The following is a 14,927-nucleotide window of genomic DNA, read 5'->3' as shown; positions in this document are numbered from 1 at the left end:
CCACATGTTGTTGCTGTTTGTTTGCTAAGTCACGTCTGACTCTTTTGTGATCCCCACGGACTGTAGCCCATCAGGCTCCTCTGTCCATGGGATTTCCCAGGCAAGAATACTGGAGTAGGTTGCCATTTCCTTCTTCAGGGGATCTTCCCGACCCAGGGACAGAAACCACGTCCCCTGCATAGGCAGGCAGATTCTTTACCACTGAATTACCTGGGAAGCCCCAAAGTGGGAATGAGGAAGAGGAAACTGCATTTCCCCCTTTTCCCAGACTCTATCTCATTTATTTCTTACAGCTACTCTGAAAAGTGCATATAAACCTCATCTTAGAGGGAATTCCCTGAAAATCCAGAGGCTAGGATTTGGTGCTTTCACTGCCAAGGGACAGGGTTCAGTCTCTGATTGGGGAACGAAGACCTTGCGCATCACACACACATTCCCACTCTTGAGTTATTTGCCTCTTCTCGACCTTTTGGATCTACACTGGGCTCTGCTGAGGACCCCACACAAGGCTTCCATCTTAGGGGGCTGGGCCAGAAGTTGGGCCAGGACACGGCCTCTCTGAGGGAGCCTGAAGCTTGGAGGTCTGTGAGTGTAAGGACGTGGGACCTAAATGCAGAGAGAGGGAGCCAGCTAAGATATGTATGCAGAGCATGTGGAATGGTCCTGAGCAGGGGCATTGCAAGCGGGTCCCAAAAGAGCTTTTCCTACTCAAAAGGTTCTACTACTTGAGACTTACGTTTTTCCCAAATTTGAGAACCATTTTTTCAGCATTTATGTGGTCCAGAAAATTCGGATGTTGCTTTCTTCTTCGATAATCCTCTTCAGTAAATGGGACCTCAGAGTCATCCTATGAGAGAAAAAAGCCCAGAGTCCATGCATTAGCACGATGGGAACTTCTTTTTTTTTTTTAATAATTTTTCTCTGCGCGCGCGGCCCAGGCCCCGCCCCACCAGGCCCCGCCCCCTTCTAGCCACGATGGGAACTTCTAAGCCCCAAGATGCTAGGGAAATCTGTACCATAGATTTCAGTTTATCCCTTTGATTCTCCAGGAAGAACTGCTGAACTGTCCCTCCAAGGGACTGTATAGGAATGTGAGTTGTGGAGAGACCAAGGGATGAACAGCTTAGTAGACTGTCTGGAAATATTTTTCATTCCTGATTCTTAGGATAAATTGATATCCTATCTGATGAATCCAGTTTTTAAAGCCTAAGACAGAAACTTGTGCAGGGTATGTTATTAACATGGAATTGACTTGAGGGAAAAGCCAGTATGGAAAAGAAGAAAAAAAACTTTCCTTTAAGCTCAAAGTGTTCTAAAAATTACTGCTTATTTCTACAGTGACTTAACTTCCTTGAAAATGTTTCAGCTAGTTAAATTCTACCTTTTTTTTTTTTTTTTGACCACACCTCGAAGCTTGAGAGATTTCAGTTCCCTGACCAGGACTCAAACCCAGGCTCCTGGTGGTGAGAGTTCTGAGTTCAACCACTGAACCACCAGAGACTTCCCCAAATTCTATCATTTACACTTCATCTAAACAGAATTTTAAAATTTAAATGTCTTCTTTTATTCTGTAGAGACGTGATTCTATAAAGACATTAGAAAAACCTCATTTCTTAATAGTTCTTGACATGCATGTAGTTTCATTTATTCTTTTAATTTTATTTATTTTTGGCTGGGCTGGGTCTTCATTGCTTTGTGGGCTTTTCTCTAGTTGCGTCGAGTAGGGGCTATTCTCTGGCTTTGGTACTCGGGCTTCTCATTGCCACGGCTTCTCTTGTTGAGGAACACAGGCTCCAGGGCTCGTGGGCTCAGCAGTTGTGGTTTATAGGCTTAGTTGCTCCTCGTCACGGGGAACCTTCCTGAATCAGGGATTGAACCCGTGTCTCCTGCATTGGCAGGCAGATTCTGACCCACTGAACCACCAGGGAAGATCCCTGCAGTTTCATTTTTAAAATCTAAATTGTGAGGCTTTTTTTTCCTTCTTCTTCTTTTCCATACTGCCTCTTTCCCTCAAGTCAATCCCATGTTAATTAGAAGATACCCTGTGCAAGTTTCTGTCTTAGGCTTTAAAAACTGGCTTCATCAGATAGGATATCAGTTTGTCCTAAGAATCAGGAATGGAAAATATTTCCCGACAGTCCACTGAGCTGTTCATCACTTGGTCTCTCCACAACTCACGCTCCTAGAGTCCCTCGGAGGGACAGTTCAACAAAAACTTCCTGTAGAATAAACGGAGAAACTGAAATCCATGGTACAGATTTCTCCCCAATCCATGCAGATTTAGAGGTCCTAATTGGAGTAGGATTTCTGATATTTTTTTTTGACCGAGCTGCACAGCATATGGGATCTTAGTTCCCTGATCAGGGATTGAACCAGTGCCCCGTGCCATGGAAGCACACAGTCTTAACCACTGGACCTCCAGGAAAGTCCAAGGATTTCAAAAAATACAGTCTAATCAGAAGCCTTCCAATCACATCACATTGCTCCAAATAACTGGACAAAAGCATCTGAGTCCAGGGCTTATCCAAAATTAATCAGAGAGGAAGAACAAACACAAGGATGAGAACCCTGACGCATAACAATTGTTGGCAGGTATGGGAAATGGGAAGAAGGGCTGAAATGACTGGAGCCACGCTGGGGATTGGAAGAGGAAGAGGTAGGCAGTGCCAGGCTGCCAGGGTTTGTGGACCAGGTGAAGGAGTTTAGATTCATCCTAAAGGCATGGGAAGGCATGGAGGATTTTCAGCATTTTAAGCAGGACTATAACCTTACCGACTTAATGGACATGAACTTGAGCAAACTCCAGGAGATAATGGAGGACAGGGAAGCCTGGTATGCTGCCGTCCATGGGGTCGCAAAGACATGACTTAGCGACTGAACAACAACAACAATAGCATGATCTGAATTATATTTGAACAAGATCACTTAAGCTGTTTGTTGGAGACTGCCTTGGAAGGATGTGATGGCAGCTGCCAGTTCCGAGGCCATCCTGGTAGCCCACAGATACAATGAGAACAGGATGGATTTAGGAGACATTTCGGATGAGGAATTAACAGAACTGAGTGATGAACTGACTGATGGATGGAAGGGAGAGAAGGTGAGCAGTGGACATGGTGGACACTACTGGGAGAAAGACTGAGAAAGAGTGAGTTTTTGGGGAAGATCCAGTTAGTCCACCCCAATTCTGTGTCCATAGTAGATACTCAGTGAACACATGTCATCTAATTAGCAGACCTCTTAAATATACCCAGGGACTCCTATGTAGGACTGCCAGATAAAATAGAGGCTGCTGCTGCTAAGTCGCTTCAGTCGTGTCCGACTCTGTGCGACCCCATAGATGGCAGCCCACCAGGCTCCCCCGTCCCTGGGATTTTCCAGGCAAGAACACTGGAGTGGGTTGCCATTGCCTGCTCCAATGCGTGAAAGTGATGTCGCTCAGTCGAGTCCAACTCCTAGTGACCCCATGGACTGCAGCCCACCAGGCTCCTCCGTCCATGGGATTCTCCAGGCAAGAGTACTGGAGTGGGGTACCATTGCCTTCTCCACCCAGCTAAATTTGAATGTCAGATAAACAAATATTTTTTCAAGTATGAGTATGTCTTAAGGCATGAGATACACTTACGTGACACATTATTTGCAGTTTATCTGAAATTTAAATTTACCTGGGTGTCCTGTATTTTAGTAGCTACATCTGGCAATCCTAGTCACAGCAGATCTATAATCAGCTTTGCTTTCAGGATGGACTGAGTGCCAGCATCTCCCTGGTCCTAGTGACAGTGACATGGTGGCCAGCCTGCCGAACTGACCTTCCTGCTCCCTGTGACTGGCTGCCCAGTGCCCTCTGGGCCTTGTAGCACCCTCAGTCCTTATGGCAGTGACAGAAACAGTTACGTTTCAGGTGACCTGGTTCTCTGGTCACAGGTCTGGACAGCCAGCCAGTGTCTCCCCTGCACTCTGAGACTAAGACTGGTCCACCCTCTCTGGCCAGCTGCACTGGGCCCGTAAGGTCTAGCCAATCCTGCGCTGCAGGCTTCGAGCTGTCATCTCCAATTCCTGGTTGGGACTGAGATCTGGTTTGTACATTTCGAAACTTCCCTACCGATTGTGGGGCTATGTTCCCTCTAGTCCTTAAATTTCCCATGTCACAAACAAATGACAAATAAAATGTCTTTTAAACTTGCATCTTTTATACAGGTTCTAGTCTCTTGCAACCATTTGTATCAGTCGCTCTTCCAGTAAGTGATGAGTCGCCGTATTGTCGGCATAAAACCAGGACTCTTCTATTGTTGTGTATTGATGTGTGTTGCCATTTCTGGAAACTGCCTGCCTTATTAACACCTCATTACAATCAACAGGCTCACTGATAGGCCTCATCTTCATAGGAAGCAGAGAACTGACTCTGTAGTCATCTCCCTTTTCTTCAAGGACTTTGGGTGAACCTGTTGTCCGCTAAGACTCTGGGGGACCCTCTTTTTAATCGGTCATTGTGTTTGACTCCCCGTGTGGATCACTTGCTGGACTCTTTCCCCCCTGATCATTATTCTCTTTCTCCCACCTGGTCCGTATGTGTGATGACAGATCCCATCTGCTCTTCTGGGCTATCTGGTTAAGCCAATGTCATCTCTGGTCCCCCCCTTCACTCAGTATAAAAAACCAAATACATAGCTATACTTTTATTACTATTTTTAAATTTTTGGTGTTACTCCATGGCATGTGGGACCTTAGTTCTGCAACCAGGGATCAAACTTGTGCCCTCTGCATTGGAAGATGGAGTCTTAACTGCTGGACCACTGAGGAAGTCCCTATACTTCTAAAACAGATACTATGGAAAAAACCTGGGTATATTAAGATTCTCCAACTTATTAAAATTGTATAATATTTACAAATGAAAATATTCTATTCTACTTACCCTTTTGTATTAAAACTATCTTAAATGCACCATAAAGAAAGCTGAGCACAGAATTGATGCTTTTGAACTGTGGTGTTGGAGAAGACTCTTGAGAGTCCCTTGGACTGCAAGGAGATCCAACCAGTCCATTCTGAAGGAGATCAGTCCTGAGTGTTCATTGGGAGGACTGATGTTGAAGCTGAAACTCCAATATTTTGACCACCTGATGCAAAGAGCTGACTCACTGGAAAAGACCCTGATGTTGGGAAAGATTGAGGCTGGAGGAGAAGGGGGCGACAGAGGATGAGATGGTTGGATGGAATCACCAACTCAGTGGACATGGGGTTAGGTGGACTCCGGGAGTTGGTGATGGACAGGGAGGCCTGGCGTGCTGCGATTCATGGGGTCACAAAGAGTCAGACACGACTGAGCAACTGAACTGAACTGAACTAAATGCAGTTTTGTATTTGTTTAGATGTTTTTGGCTACAAATAACAAAAACTGGAACTCAAAATGTCCTCAAAAGTGCGAGGAGGCATTGTTTCCCATGAGTAACATCCCCAAATGGAGCGCCTCCAGGTGTCGTGCGATGGGCGTCTTCTCTGCCCTCTGGACACCTTTTTCAGCCTGTGGCCCTCAGGGTGTGGCCTTCCTCTTCAGGCACAGAAGATGTCAGCAGCAGTTTCAGGTGTCAGAGCCAGGCACGACAGCATCCCCAGAGGGACGAAGGCTGCATCTTGCTTAAGTCTCCCTTCGTTAGGGATGAGCCCTTCCCTGAGGAGCCTGGACTCAGCTGACTTCCTGGGCTCAGAGCTAGACGGCATCTCCCAGGCTTCCTTGCAGTTGGGTGTGGCCACATGACTGGATAGAACTGGAGTTGGAACAACAGACCGGTACAAAATGAGAAAGGAGTATGTCAAGGCTGTATATATTGTCACCCTGCTTATTTACCTTATATGCAGAGCACATCATGAGAAATGCCGGGCTGGGTGAAGCTCAAGCTGTAATCAAGACTGCCGGGAGAAGTATCAACAACCTCAGATATGCAGATAATACCACTCAAATGGCAGAAAGCAAAGAGAAACTAAAGACCCTCTTGATGAAGGTGAAAGAGGAGATTGATAAAGCTGACTTAAAACTCAACATACAAAAAACTAAGATCATGGCATCTGGTCCCATCACTTCATGGCCAATAGATGGAGAAAATGAGGAAACAGCAGCAGATTTTATTTTCTTGGGCTTGAAAATCACTGTGGACTGTGACTACAGCCACGAAATTAAAAGATGCTTACTCGGAAGAAAATCTATGACAAACCTAGACAGCATGTTGAAAAGCAGAGACAGCACTTAGCTGACAGGGGTCCATATAGTCAAAGACATGGTTTTTCCAGTAGTCATGTATGGATGTGAGAGTTGGAGCATAAAGAAGACTGAGAACTGAATGATTTATGCTTTCAAGTTGTGGTGCTAGAGAAGACTCTTGAGAGTCCCCTGGACGGCAAGGAGATCAAACAAGTCAATCCCAAAGGAAATCAGCTCTGAATAACCATTGGAAGGACTGATGCTGAAGCTCCAATACTTTGGCCACCTGATGCAAAGAGCTGACTCACTGAAAAAGACCCTGATGCTGGGGAAGACTGAGGGAAAGAAGAGAAGGGGGCAACAGAGGATGAGATGGTTGGATGGCATCATCGACTCAGAGGACATGAGTTTGAGCAAACTCTAGGAGATGGTGAAGGACAGGGAGGCCACAGTCCATGGGGTCGCAAAGAGTCGGACATGACTGAGTGACTGAACAACAACAAAAAATCGTTTAAAAAGAAAAAAAAAACCATGGTGGGAGGATGAGAACATGCCAAAGGGACACAGAAGCTAACACTGGAGCCATTTCCCCATATTTTCTTTGGAGGAACCATCTCTTCCCCACTCTTGGCCTATTTAGTTCAGGAGGCTGATCATTCCTGCCTCTAGATGTAGGTACATGATCCCAGGTCTGGTCAATCAGAGTTCTCCATTCCCCCAGTCACAGTGACTGATTGATGGTTAGGCCTGTGACGTAAGACCTGGAAGAATGGCATATTCCAGAGCTGGGAAGGGATATGGCCTAAAGGGAGAAGAGAAGTAAGCTCTAGGGATATAAGCCTGGGAGCTCCTGGGGGCCAGAAGGAGTGGAGACCTTACCCGAGAATAAGCCTAGAGGAGAAAAGAAGCAATTGAAGGGAGAGAAAGAGTAGGTTAGTTCTGAGCACTGTTTAAGCCCCTAGATACAGCTGAACCTGAAGCCCATGGTCTGACTACCCAGTTATGAGTCAATAAACCCCCCTTTTGCTTAAGTCTGTATGAGTTTGTTAATAACTGAAGGAGTGAGGACAATCAATCAAGCCAGTGAAATGATCAGCCAGTCAAGTGACCAACGACTGTTTTGTAGCAGACGCTTTACTAGATACTCTGAGGGTTGGAACTCCAACAGGAATAAAGTGACAGGCCTGCTCCTTGAGGCGATGGCAACCAAGTGGAGGAGGTGAGTGAGATTCACAAGAAACGGACAGAAACCCTCCGGTTCCTGCCCTCGAGGACCTCTGTGTCCACTAAGGGAGAGAGAATTAAACAAATAAATGACCTCTGACAAATAAATGACCTCTGACGCAAGGAGTGTGATAAATGCGTAAATACTTCCTTGTTATAAATAAAGCATTCCACTGAGTCTAACACGTGCCTTTTTCCCTCCCCATTTTAACATCTCTAAGATTGGAATGTGTCCTGTCATCACTGGCTTATCACAACATGCTCAGCCAGGAGGCATCCGCCATGCCGTCCTCGTTGGAGCCCGGGTCACCTTGGGGTCGCCTTGAGCACATATCATCTTTATACTGACTTAGGTACTACGCATGTTAGTCTAATTGCCTTTTAGGATGTCTTTTCAAAGATTATAGTGTGATTCAGTACTGGGATGAAAAGGCAGTTCACAGGCACAGAGGCATGGAGACAAAGCAGCAAAATCTGATATCAGCGGACAAGTCTGATGATATCAGCTTTATAGGAAAGTGTGTGCTCAGTCGTGTCTGAGTCTTTGCAACTCCACAGACTGTAGCCTGCCAGGCTCCTCTGTCTATGGGATTTCCCAGGCAAGAATACTGGAGCAGGTTGCCATTTCCTCCTCCAGGGGATCTTCTCTACCCAGGGATCGAATCTGTGTCACCTGGGTCTCCTGCATTGGAAGACAGATTCTTGACCACTGCACCAGCCCAAGAATCAAACCCTTGCATTGGGAGTGTGGAGTCTTGGCCACTGGACCACCAGGGAAGCCCCTGAACTCTGAGTTTGAAGAAGTTTGGGGAATACTAGAACCACTGAATTTGCTTATATTTTTGCTTATATTTTGTATTTGCTTATATTTTCCCTTTTAATGTATGCATGGGAATATACACGATAAAAATATAGGTACAGGTTAAGTCTAAAAGAGCACGCTTTTAATACATTTAAAATAAAAAGTGATAAGGTTTGTTATAGTTGGACAGGCAGCATTTTCCTCTTCTTTCTCAGGGCCTTCTAAAACAACGTGGCTCCTTGGAATGGAGTGGCTTGGAGCCCATGAACTCTCAGTTCAGTCGCTCAGTCCTGTCCGACTGTTTGCAACCCCAGGCTAACATGCAGCACACCAGGCTTCCCTGTCCATGAACGCTGCGGAGTGCTTATTAAGGGGCAGAGTTCAGGAGTGTAAGCACATTGAAAACTGTAGAAAGCTCTTTCCACGTGCGGATTAGAAGGTACGGAGGCAGCAATGCTGCACAGAAGAAAAGCTAGCGCACTACTTACCGGGTCCAGGGGTTTGGACCGCGCCCAGGTCATCACCGTGGAGACCAAAATAAACACCTTCCGCTTTTCGAAATGGCTGGTTTCTTCATTCAGGGCTGCGGAGCCAAAAAGCGGAGTGGTTACTTGGATCCATGCAGAACGTGTTAAAATGCTGTCCACTTTTCATTACCAGTCTGACTTGAAGTGACTTCTCTTTCAAGCAGCGACTTAACACCAGGGGGCGCCCCCTCTGACGCCTCACTGCCCCTCCTAGTCTCTGCTCCCGGCCGCCTCCCTCCAGCCATCCGACTTCCTCAGCGCCCAGCTCACAGTCCAGCCCCTTCCTATTTCCTGGCCTGCAGCGGTGTGCTTCCACCTTTAGGAGGGCCCGAGATACTAATAATTAAAGCTGACATGGTGGTGTTTTAGTCGCTTAGTTGATGTCCTACTCTTTGCGACCCCCATGGACTGTAGCCTGCCAGGCTCCTCTGTCCATGGGATTCTCCAGGCAAGAATACTGGAGTGGGCAGCCATTTCCTCCTCCAGGGGATCGTTCTGACCCAGGGATGGAACATGTGTCTCCTGCATTGCAGGCAGATTCTTTACTGACTGAGCCACCAGGGCATGAATGGCAACAATTCATGGGCTTTAGTAAATAATTCCTGGTGTCTCAAATGGTAAGAAATCTGCCTTCAAAGCAGGCAATTGGGTTCAATCCCTGGGTTGGGAAAATCCCCTGAAGGAGGGCATGGCAACCCACTCCAGTATTCTTGCCTGGAGAATTCCATGGACAGGGGAGCCGGGCAGGCTACAGTCCATGGGGCTGCAAAGAGTCAGACATGATTGAGCAACTAACACACACATGCACTGAATTCTTACCATCAGGAGGTAGATGCTAACAGCTCTGTTTTTATAGAAAAGGGAAGGGAAGCACACTTCCCATTTGCCCAGAGTCATGGAATGAAGCCGTGGGACAGAGTCCAGTTCTAGAAGCCCGGTTGTCTGGCCTGTGGTGCCCACTATGTCTCTTCTCAGGCTTCATGGAGAGTGGAGTGGGAGGCCTGAATCAGAAGGCTAGGCCTGTTTTTTAAAAATCTTGAAAAAAAATTTAAATATAGCTAACTTTCAATGTTATGCTAGCTTCAGATGTACAGCAAAGTGATTCAGTTGTATCCATCTATACCTATACAGCTTCCCTGGTGGCAAGTGGTAAAGAATCCAACTGCCAATGCAGGAGATGCAGGTTTGATCCCCTGGTTGGGAAGATCCCTGGGGAAGGAAACGGCAACCCACGATAGTCTTGGTTGGGAAATCCTATGGACAGAGGAGCCCGGTGGGCTATTGTCCATGGGGTTACAAAGAGTTGGATACTCTTAGCAACTAAAAATAAAACAAAATCTATATCTATAAATTCTTTTTTTTTTTCAGAATCTTTTCCATTATAGGTTATTATAAGACCGTGACTACAGAACCCTGTGCTATACAGTAGATCCTTGTTGTTCATCTAGTTTATATATAATAGTGTGTACATGTTAATCCTGAACTCTTAAGTTATCCACCCCCCACCAATCCATAACCATAAGTTTCTTTTCTGTGTCTGTGAGTATATTTCTACTTTGTAAATAAATTCATTTACATTTTTTAGGCTTTCATGTATAAGTGATATCTTGTGATATTTGTCTTTCTCTAACTTACTTCACTTAGTATGATATTCTCTAGGCCCATTGTGTTGCTATAAATAGCATTATTTCAATCTTTTTTTTTTTAATGGGACCAGGCCCTCTCATGATTTCACATAAAGCAGTGCTATTCAGCTTAAGTCCTTGTGGAAAGAAGTAATTTTTCACCCCCCGAACTGTCCCTGGCTGGGGTAGAGCAGTCCGTGAGCGGTGGCTGGGGGCTGTGGGTGGAGGGTTTTGGTAACACCTCAATGCTTGATTATGAACAATATGTAGACACTGGAATTTAGAATAGTGGTGGATTGGACCCATGAGTATTTGGTATCCAAAAGGTTTGTTATTTTCCAGGAGGGCTCTCCACACATTTAAGCATTGGAGTGGAGTGGAACTCACTGTCGTGTCTGACGTTTTGCAATCCATGGACTGTAGCCCACCAGGCTTCTCTGTCCATGGGATTTTCCAAGCAAGAATACCAGAGTGGGTGGCCATTTCCTCCTCCAGTGTATCTTCCCAAACCCAGGATCAAACTCAAGTCTCTTGAGTCTCCTGAACTGGCATGCGAATTCTTTACTGCTGAGCCACCGAAGAGTTCCCCATGAAAAGAATTGTGGTATCAAAGTTTGAGAACCTGGGGCAGGCGATAGATGGGTCCCTGGGGCAAAGAGTTGGAAATTTGTTCTCTGTGATCCGATGTTGTTGTTCAGTTGCTAAGTCATGTCTACTCTTTGCTACCCCATGAACTGCAGCACGCCAGGCTTCCCTGTCCTTCACTATCTCTCTGAGTTTGCTCAAACTCATGTCCATTGAGTCGGTGATGCCATCCAACCATCTCATCCTCTGTCACCCCCTTCTCCTCCTGCCCTCAATCTTTCCCACGATCAGGGTCTTTTTCCAATGAATTGGTTCTTTGCATCAGATGGTCAAAGTATTGGAGCTTCAGCATCAGTCCTTCCAATGAATATTCAGGGTTGATTTTCCAGTAGTCATGTATGGATGTGAGAGTTGGACTATAAAGAAAGCTGAGCACTGAAGAATTGATACTTTTGAACTGTGGTGTTGGAGAAGACTCTTCAAAGTCCCTTGGACTGCAAGGAGATCCAACCAGTCCATTCTAAAGGAAATGTCCTGAATATTCATTGGAAGGACTGATGCTGAAGCTGAAACTCCAATACTTTGGCTACCTGATGCAAAGAACTGACTAATTTGAAAAGACCCTGATGCTGGGAAAGACTGAAGGCAGGAGGAGAAGGGGACGACAGAGGATGAGATGGTTGGATGGCATCACTGACTCAATGGATATGAGTTTGAGTAAACTCTGGGAGTTGGCGATGGACAGGGAGACCTGGCGTGCTGCAGTGCATGGGGTCTCAAAGAGTCGGACATGACTGAGCAACTGAACTGAACTGATTTCCTTTAGGACTGACTTGGTTTGATCTCCTCGCTGTCCAAGTGCCTCTAGATAAGAGACCACCTATTTTTCTCATTCTTGAAGTCAGGAGACCTCCCTTAGTATGCACAGGATGCACAGAAAGGCTCCCTGGAGGTCAGAAAGGGAGGGGGCACCACACTGAAGTAAGTGATGCTCACTACCCATGGGCCTCTTCGGTGGATTCCATCTTGGCTGAGAGATGTGCACGAACACATGGGAGGATCCTGAGATACACCAAATATGGACTCTGAATCTGGCGAATCAAAATGATTCCACTTGTGTCTATCCACACTTACTTGTACTCTTTCCTCCTAATAAGCATTTTACTTGTTTCACTACTCTCCATCTTCATGGGAATTCATTTCTGCAAAGCCAAGGGGCCAGGGCCTTGTCACTGACCCCTGGTCTAGTGGCTAGGACTAGATGCTCTCACCACCTCGATTGACCTCAATCTCTGGCCGGGAACTGAAACCCCACTCCAAGCTTCTGCAGGCTGAGGCCACCCTATCAAACCTACCATGTTCCCGTGATGATTAGTGAGAGGGATCCTACAAGGTGCTGAGGCTCATCTGTTATAGCAGGAAGTCAGTGGTTAATGTCTAAAATTCATAATCAAAGGACATCAGTGCAGGCATTTTTGTGTGTGTGTATTAAAAGGAACAAGTGGGTTAAATGAGGTTCCTTTGGGGGAGTAAGGATGGGATGGGAAAGAAATGCACGAAATTTTTTTTTTCTTCTAAATCCTCCTGTGCTTTTTTAAATTTTTGAAATACGTCCAGGTTTTATAGCAGAAAAAAATTAAAATTTAAAGAAAACTCTGAGTATGTATTAAACAGAAAAAATCAATTTCCAAAGACCAGCACAAAATGAGAACTCAGTAAACATTAGGTCTGATTATTATTTTAGGTGGTGCAATTATACATCATCTGTCGATATTTGCAAAGGGACAAAATGTGGGGAGTAGGCAATTATAAAGCTCTGTTCTGAAATATGACACACTGCTCATGTTTTTGATTTGTATCTGAATGAAACTTAGGCCCACAGTGATAAATGAGAAATCAAACATTCTAAGCTCCTGAGGACTTCCGCACAACCCAGAGAGAGTACTTTCCCATCATTATTTCTCTGAATATGGTACGGATATTCCTGAAGCTTCATTCCATTTCTTTGAACATAAGCCAAAATACAGTTTTTCTCTTTTCTTATTCAGGGGTTGGCAAGGTACTGCTTGTTTTTGTAAATAAAGTTTTGTTGAATGGAACTTCCCTAGTGGCCCAGTGGATAAGATTCCGTGCTTCCAAAGCAGGAGGCCTGGGCTTGATCTTTGAACTAGATCCCCCATGCTGCAACTAAGACCTGGAGCAGCCAAATAAATAAATAAATATATATATATATATATTTTTAAGTTTTATTGGAACCCGGTTCATTCATTTACTTTTTTGTCTATAGTTGCATTTGTGCTACAATGGCAGAGAAGTTGGCTTGAAAAGCCAGGAACCTGGCCTTTTACAGAAAAAGTCTGCTGACTCCTAGACTAATCTGCCAAAAATGAAGATATTGAAGTGTAAGTGATAGTCTTTCAGCTGTGTCCAACTCTTTGTGACCCATGGACTATATAGCCTGCCAGGCTTCTCTGTCCATGGAATTCTCCAGACAAGAATACTGGAGTGGGTAGCCATTTCTTCCTCCAGGGATCTTCCCAGCCCAGGGATAGAACCTGGGTCTCCTGCATTGCAGGAAGATTCGTTACAGTCTGAGCCACCAGGGAAGCACCTAACATAAAAGTAAAAAATACTGCAAAGCAAGGTGCTCGTGTCTTTTTTGCTGTCCTCCTGGTCTAGAATGACAATTCAAATAAGCTCAGTTGCTCTGGATTTAATAAGGATATGAATTACAAAGCACAAAATTGCTAAACATCACTTTGTTCCTTAGAGTTTATTACCTTTTTCAAAACATTTAAAACATGCAAGTGTTCTTTGCAACCCCTTCCCAACCCCTGCTATCAGGGAACATCTGTTGAACTAAATCGAATCCGCAGAGTTAGAAATAATTCCTCTTCTCCTAAAGTCACATCTATCTTGTGACACCTTTTGTATCAACATGCCATTCTCTGTCCTGCACAAAAGTTTCTCCTGAGTCCCTTAGCTCTCCCGTGGGCCTACAAAAGTCTTGAGGTATCCCTTTTATTTGTCTTTGTATCTTCCCAATACATTCAACCCCACCTCCTTGAGCAGTGTCTGTAGAATGAATAAAGGTTAAATTTTGAATGTTAATGTTTCATTTCTTTAAATGATTAAAAATATTCTATTTTTTGAACACACAGACTAGTGGAATAGACTAGACAGCCCAGAAATAAACCCACACACTTATGGTCAGTCTTCGACAAAGGAGGCAAGAATACCCAATGGAGAAAAAGACAGTCTCTTCCATAAATGACACTAGGAAAACTGGACAGCTACATGTAAAAGAATGAACTCAGAACACTCCCTAACATCATATGTAAAAATTAACTCAAAATGGATTAAAGACCTAACTGTAATACTGGAAACCATAAAACTCCTAGAGGAAAACATAGGCAGAACACTTTTTGACATAAATTATAGCAGTATTTTTTTTTTTTTTTGATCTGTCTCCTAAAGCAAAGCAAATAAAAGAAAAATAAACAAATGGGACCTAATTAAATTTAAAAGCTTTTGCACAGCCACTAACAAACTGAAAAGCCAATGTACTAATGGGGAGAAACTATTTGCAAATGTAAAAGCAATAAGGGGTTAATGTCCAACATATATAAACAGCTCATTCAACTCAACATCAAAAAAACCAACAACACAATTTTTAAAATGTGCAGAAGTGGACAGATATTTTTCCAAAGAGGAAATGCAGATGACCAACAAACACACGAATAGATGCTCAGCATCGCTAATCACTAAGGAAACGCAAATCAAAACCACAGTAACATATCACCTCACATGCGTTAGAATGGCTGTGATCCAAAAGACAGCAAGTAACAAGTTCCGGCGAGGATGTGGAGAAAAGGGACCCCTTGCCCACTATTGCCAGCAATGTGCACTGGTGCAGCTGCTGTGGAAAACAGTGTGGAAGTTTCCCAAAAAACTAAAAATAGAACTATCATATG

General features: G+C 44.6%; 1 protein-coding gene across 1 annotated transcript in view; it reads right to left on the bottom strand.

The window, feature by feature from the left end:
* AK7 (adenylate kinase 7) overlaps nucleotides 1-14,927 on the bottom strand; it is a 68,229-nt gene that overhangs the window by 34,730 nt on the left and 18,572 nt on the right. Inside the window, exons 4-5 of the mRNA XM_027521395.1 lie at nucleotides 8,705-8,799; nucleotides 737-847 (exon numbers count right to left, since the gene is read on the bottom strand). Of these exons, the coding sequence (XP_027377196.1) occupies nucleotides 737-847; nucleotides 8,705-8,799 (206 nt within the window). The remainder of the gene's footprint in view (nucleotides 1-736; nucleotides 848-8,704; nucleotides 8,800-14,927) is intronic.

Source organism: Bos indicus x Bos taurus, chromosome 21 (genome assembly GCF_003369695.1).
Source record: "Bos indicus x Bos taurus breed Angus x Brahman F1 hybrid chromosome 21, Bos_hybrid_MaternalHap_v2.0, whole genome shotgun sequence".
Lineage (NCBI taxonomy): Eukaryota > Metazoa > Chordata > Mammalia > Artiodactyla > Bovidae > Bos > Bos indicus x Bos taurus.
This window is presented reverse-complemented; position numbering and strand designations above follow the sequence as displayed.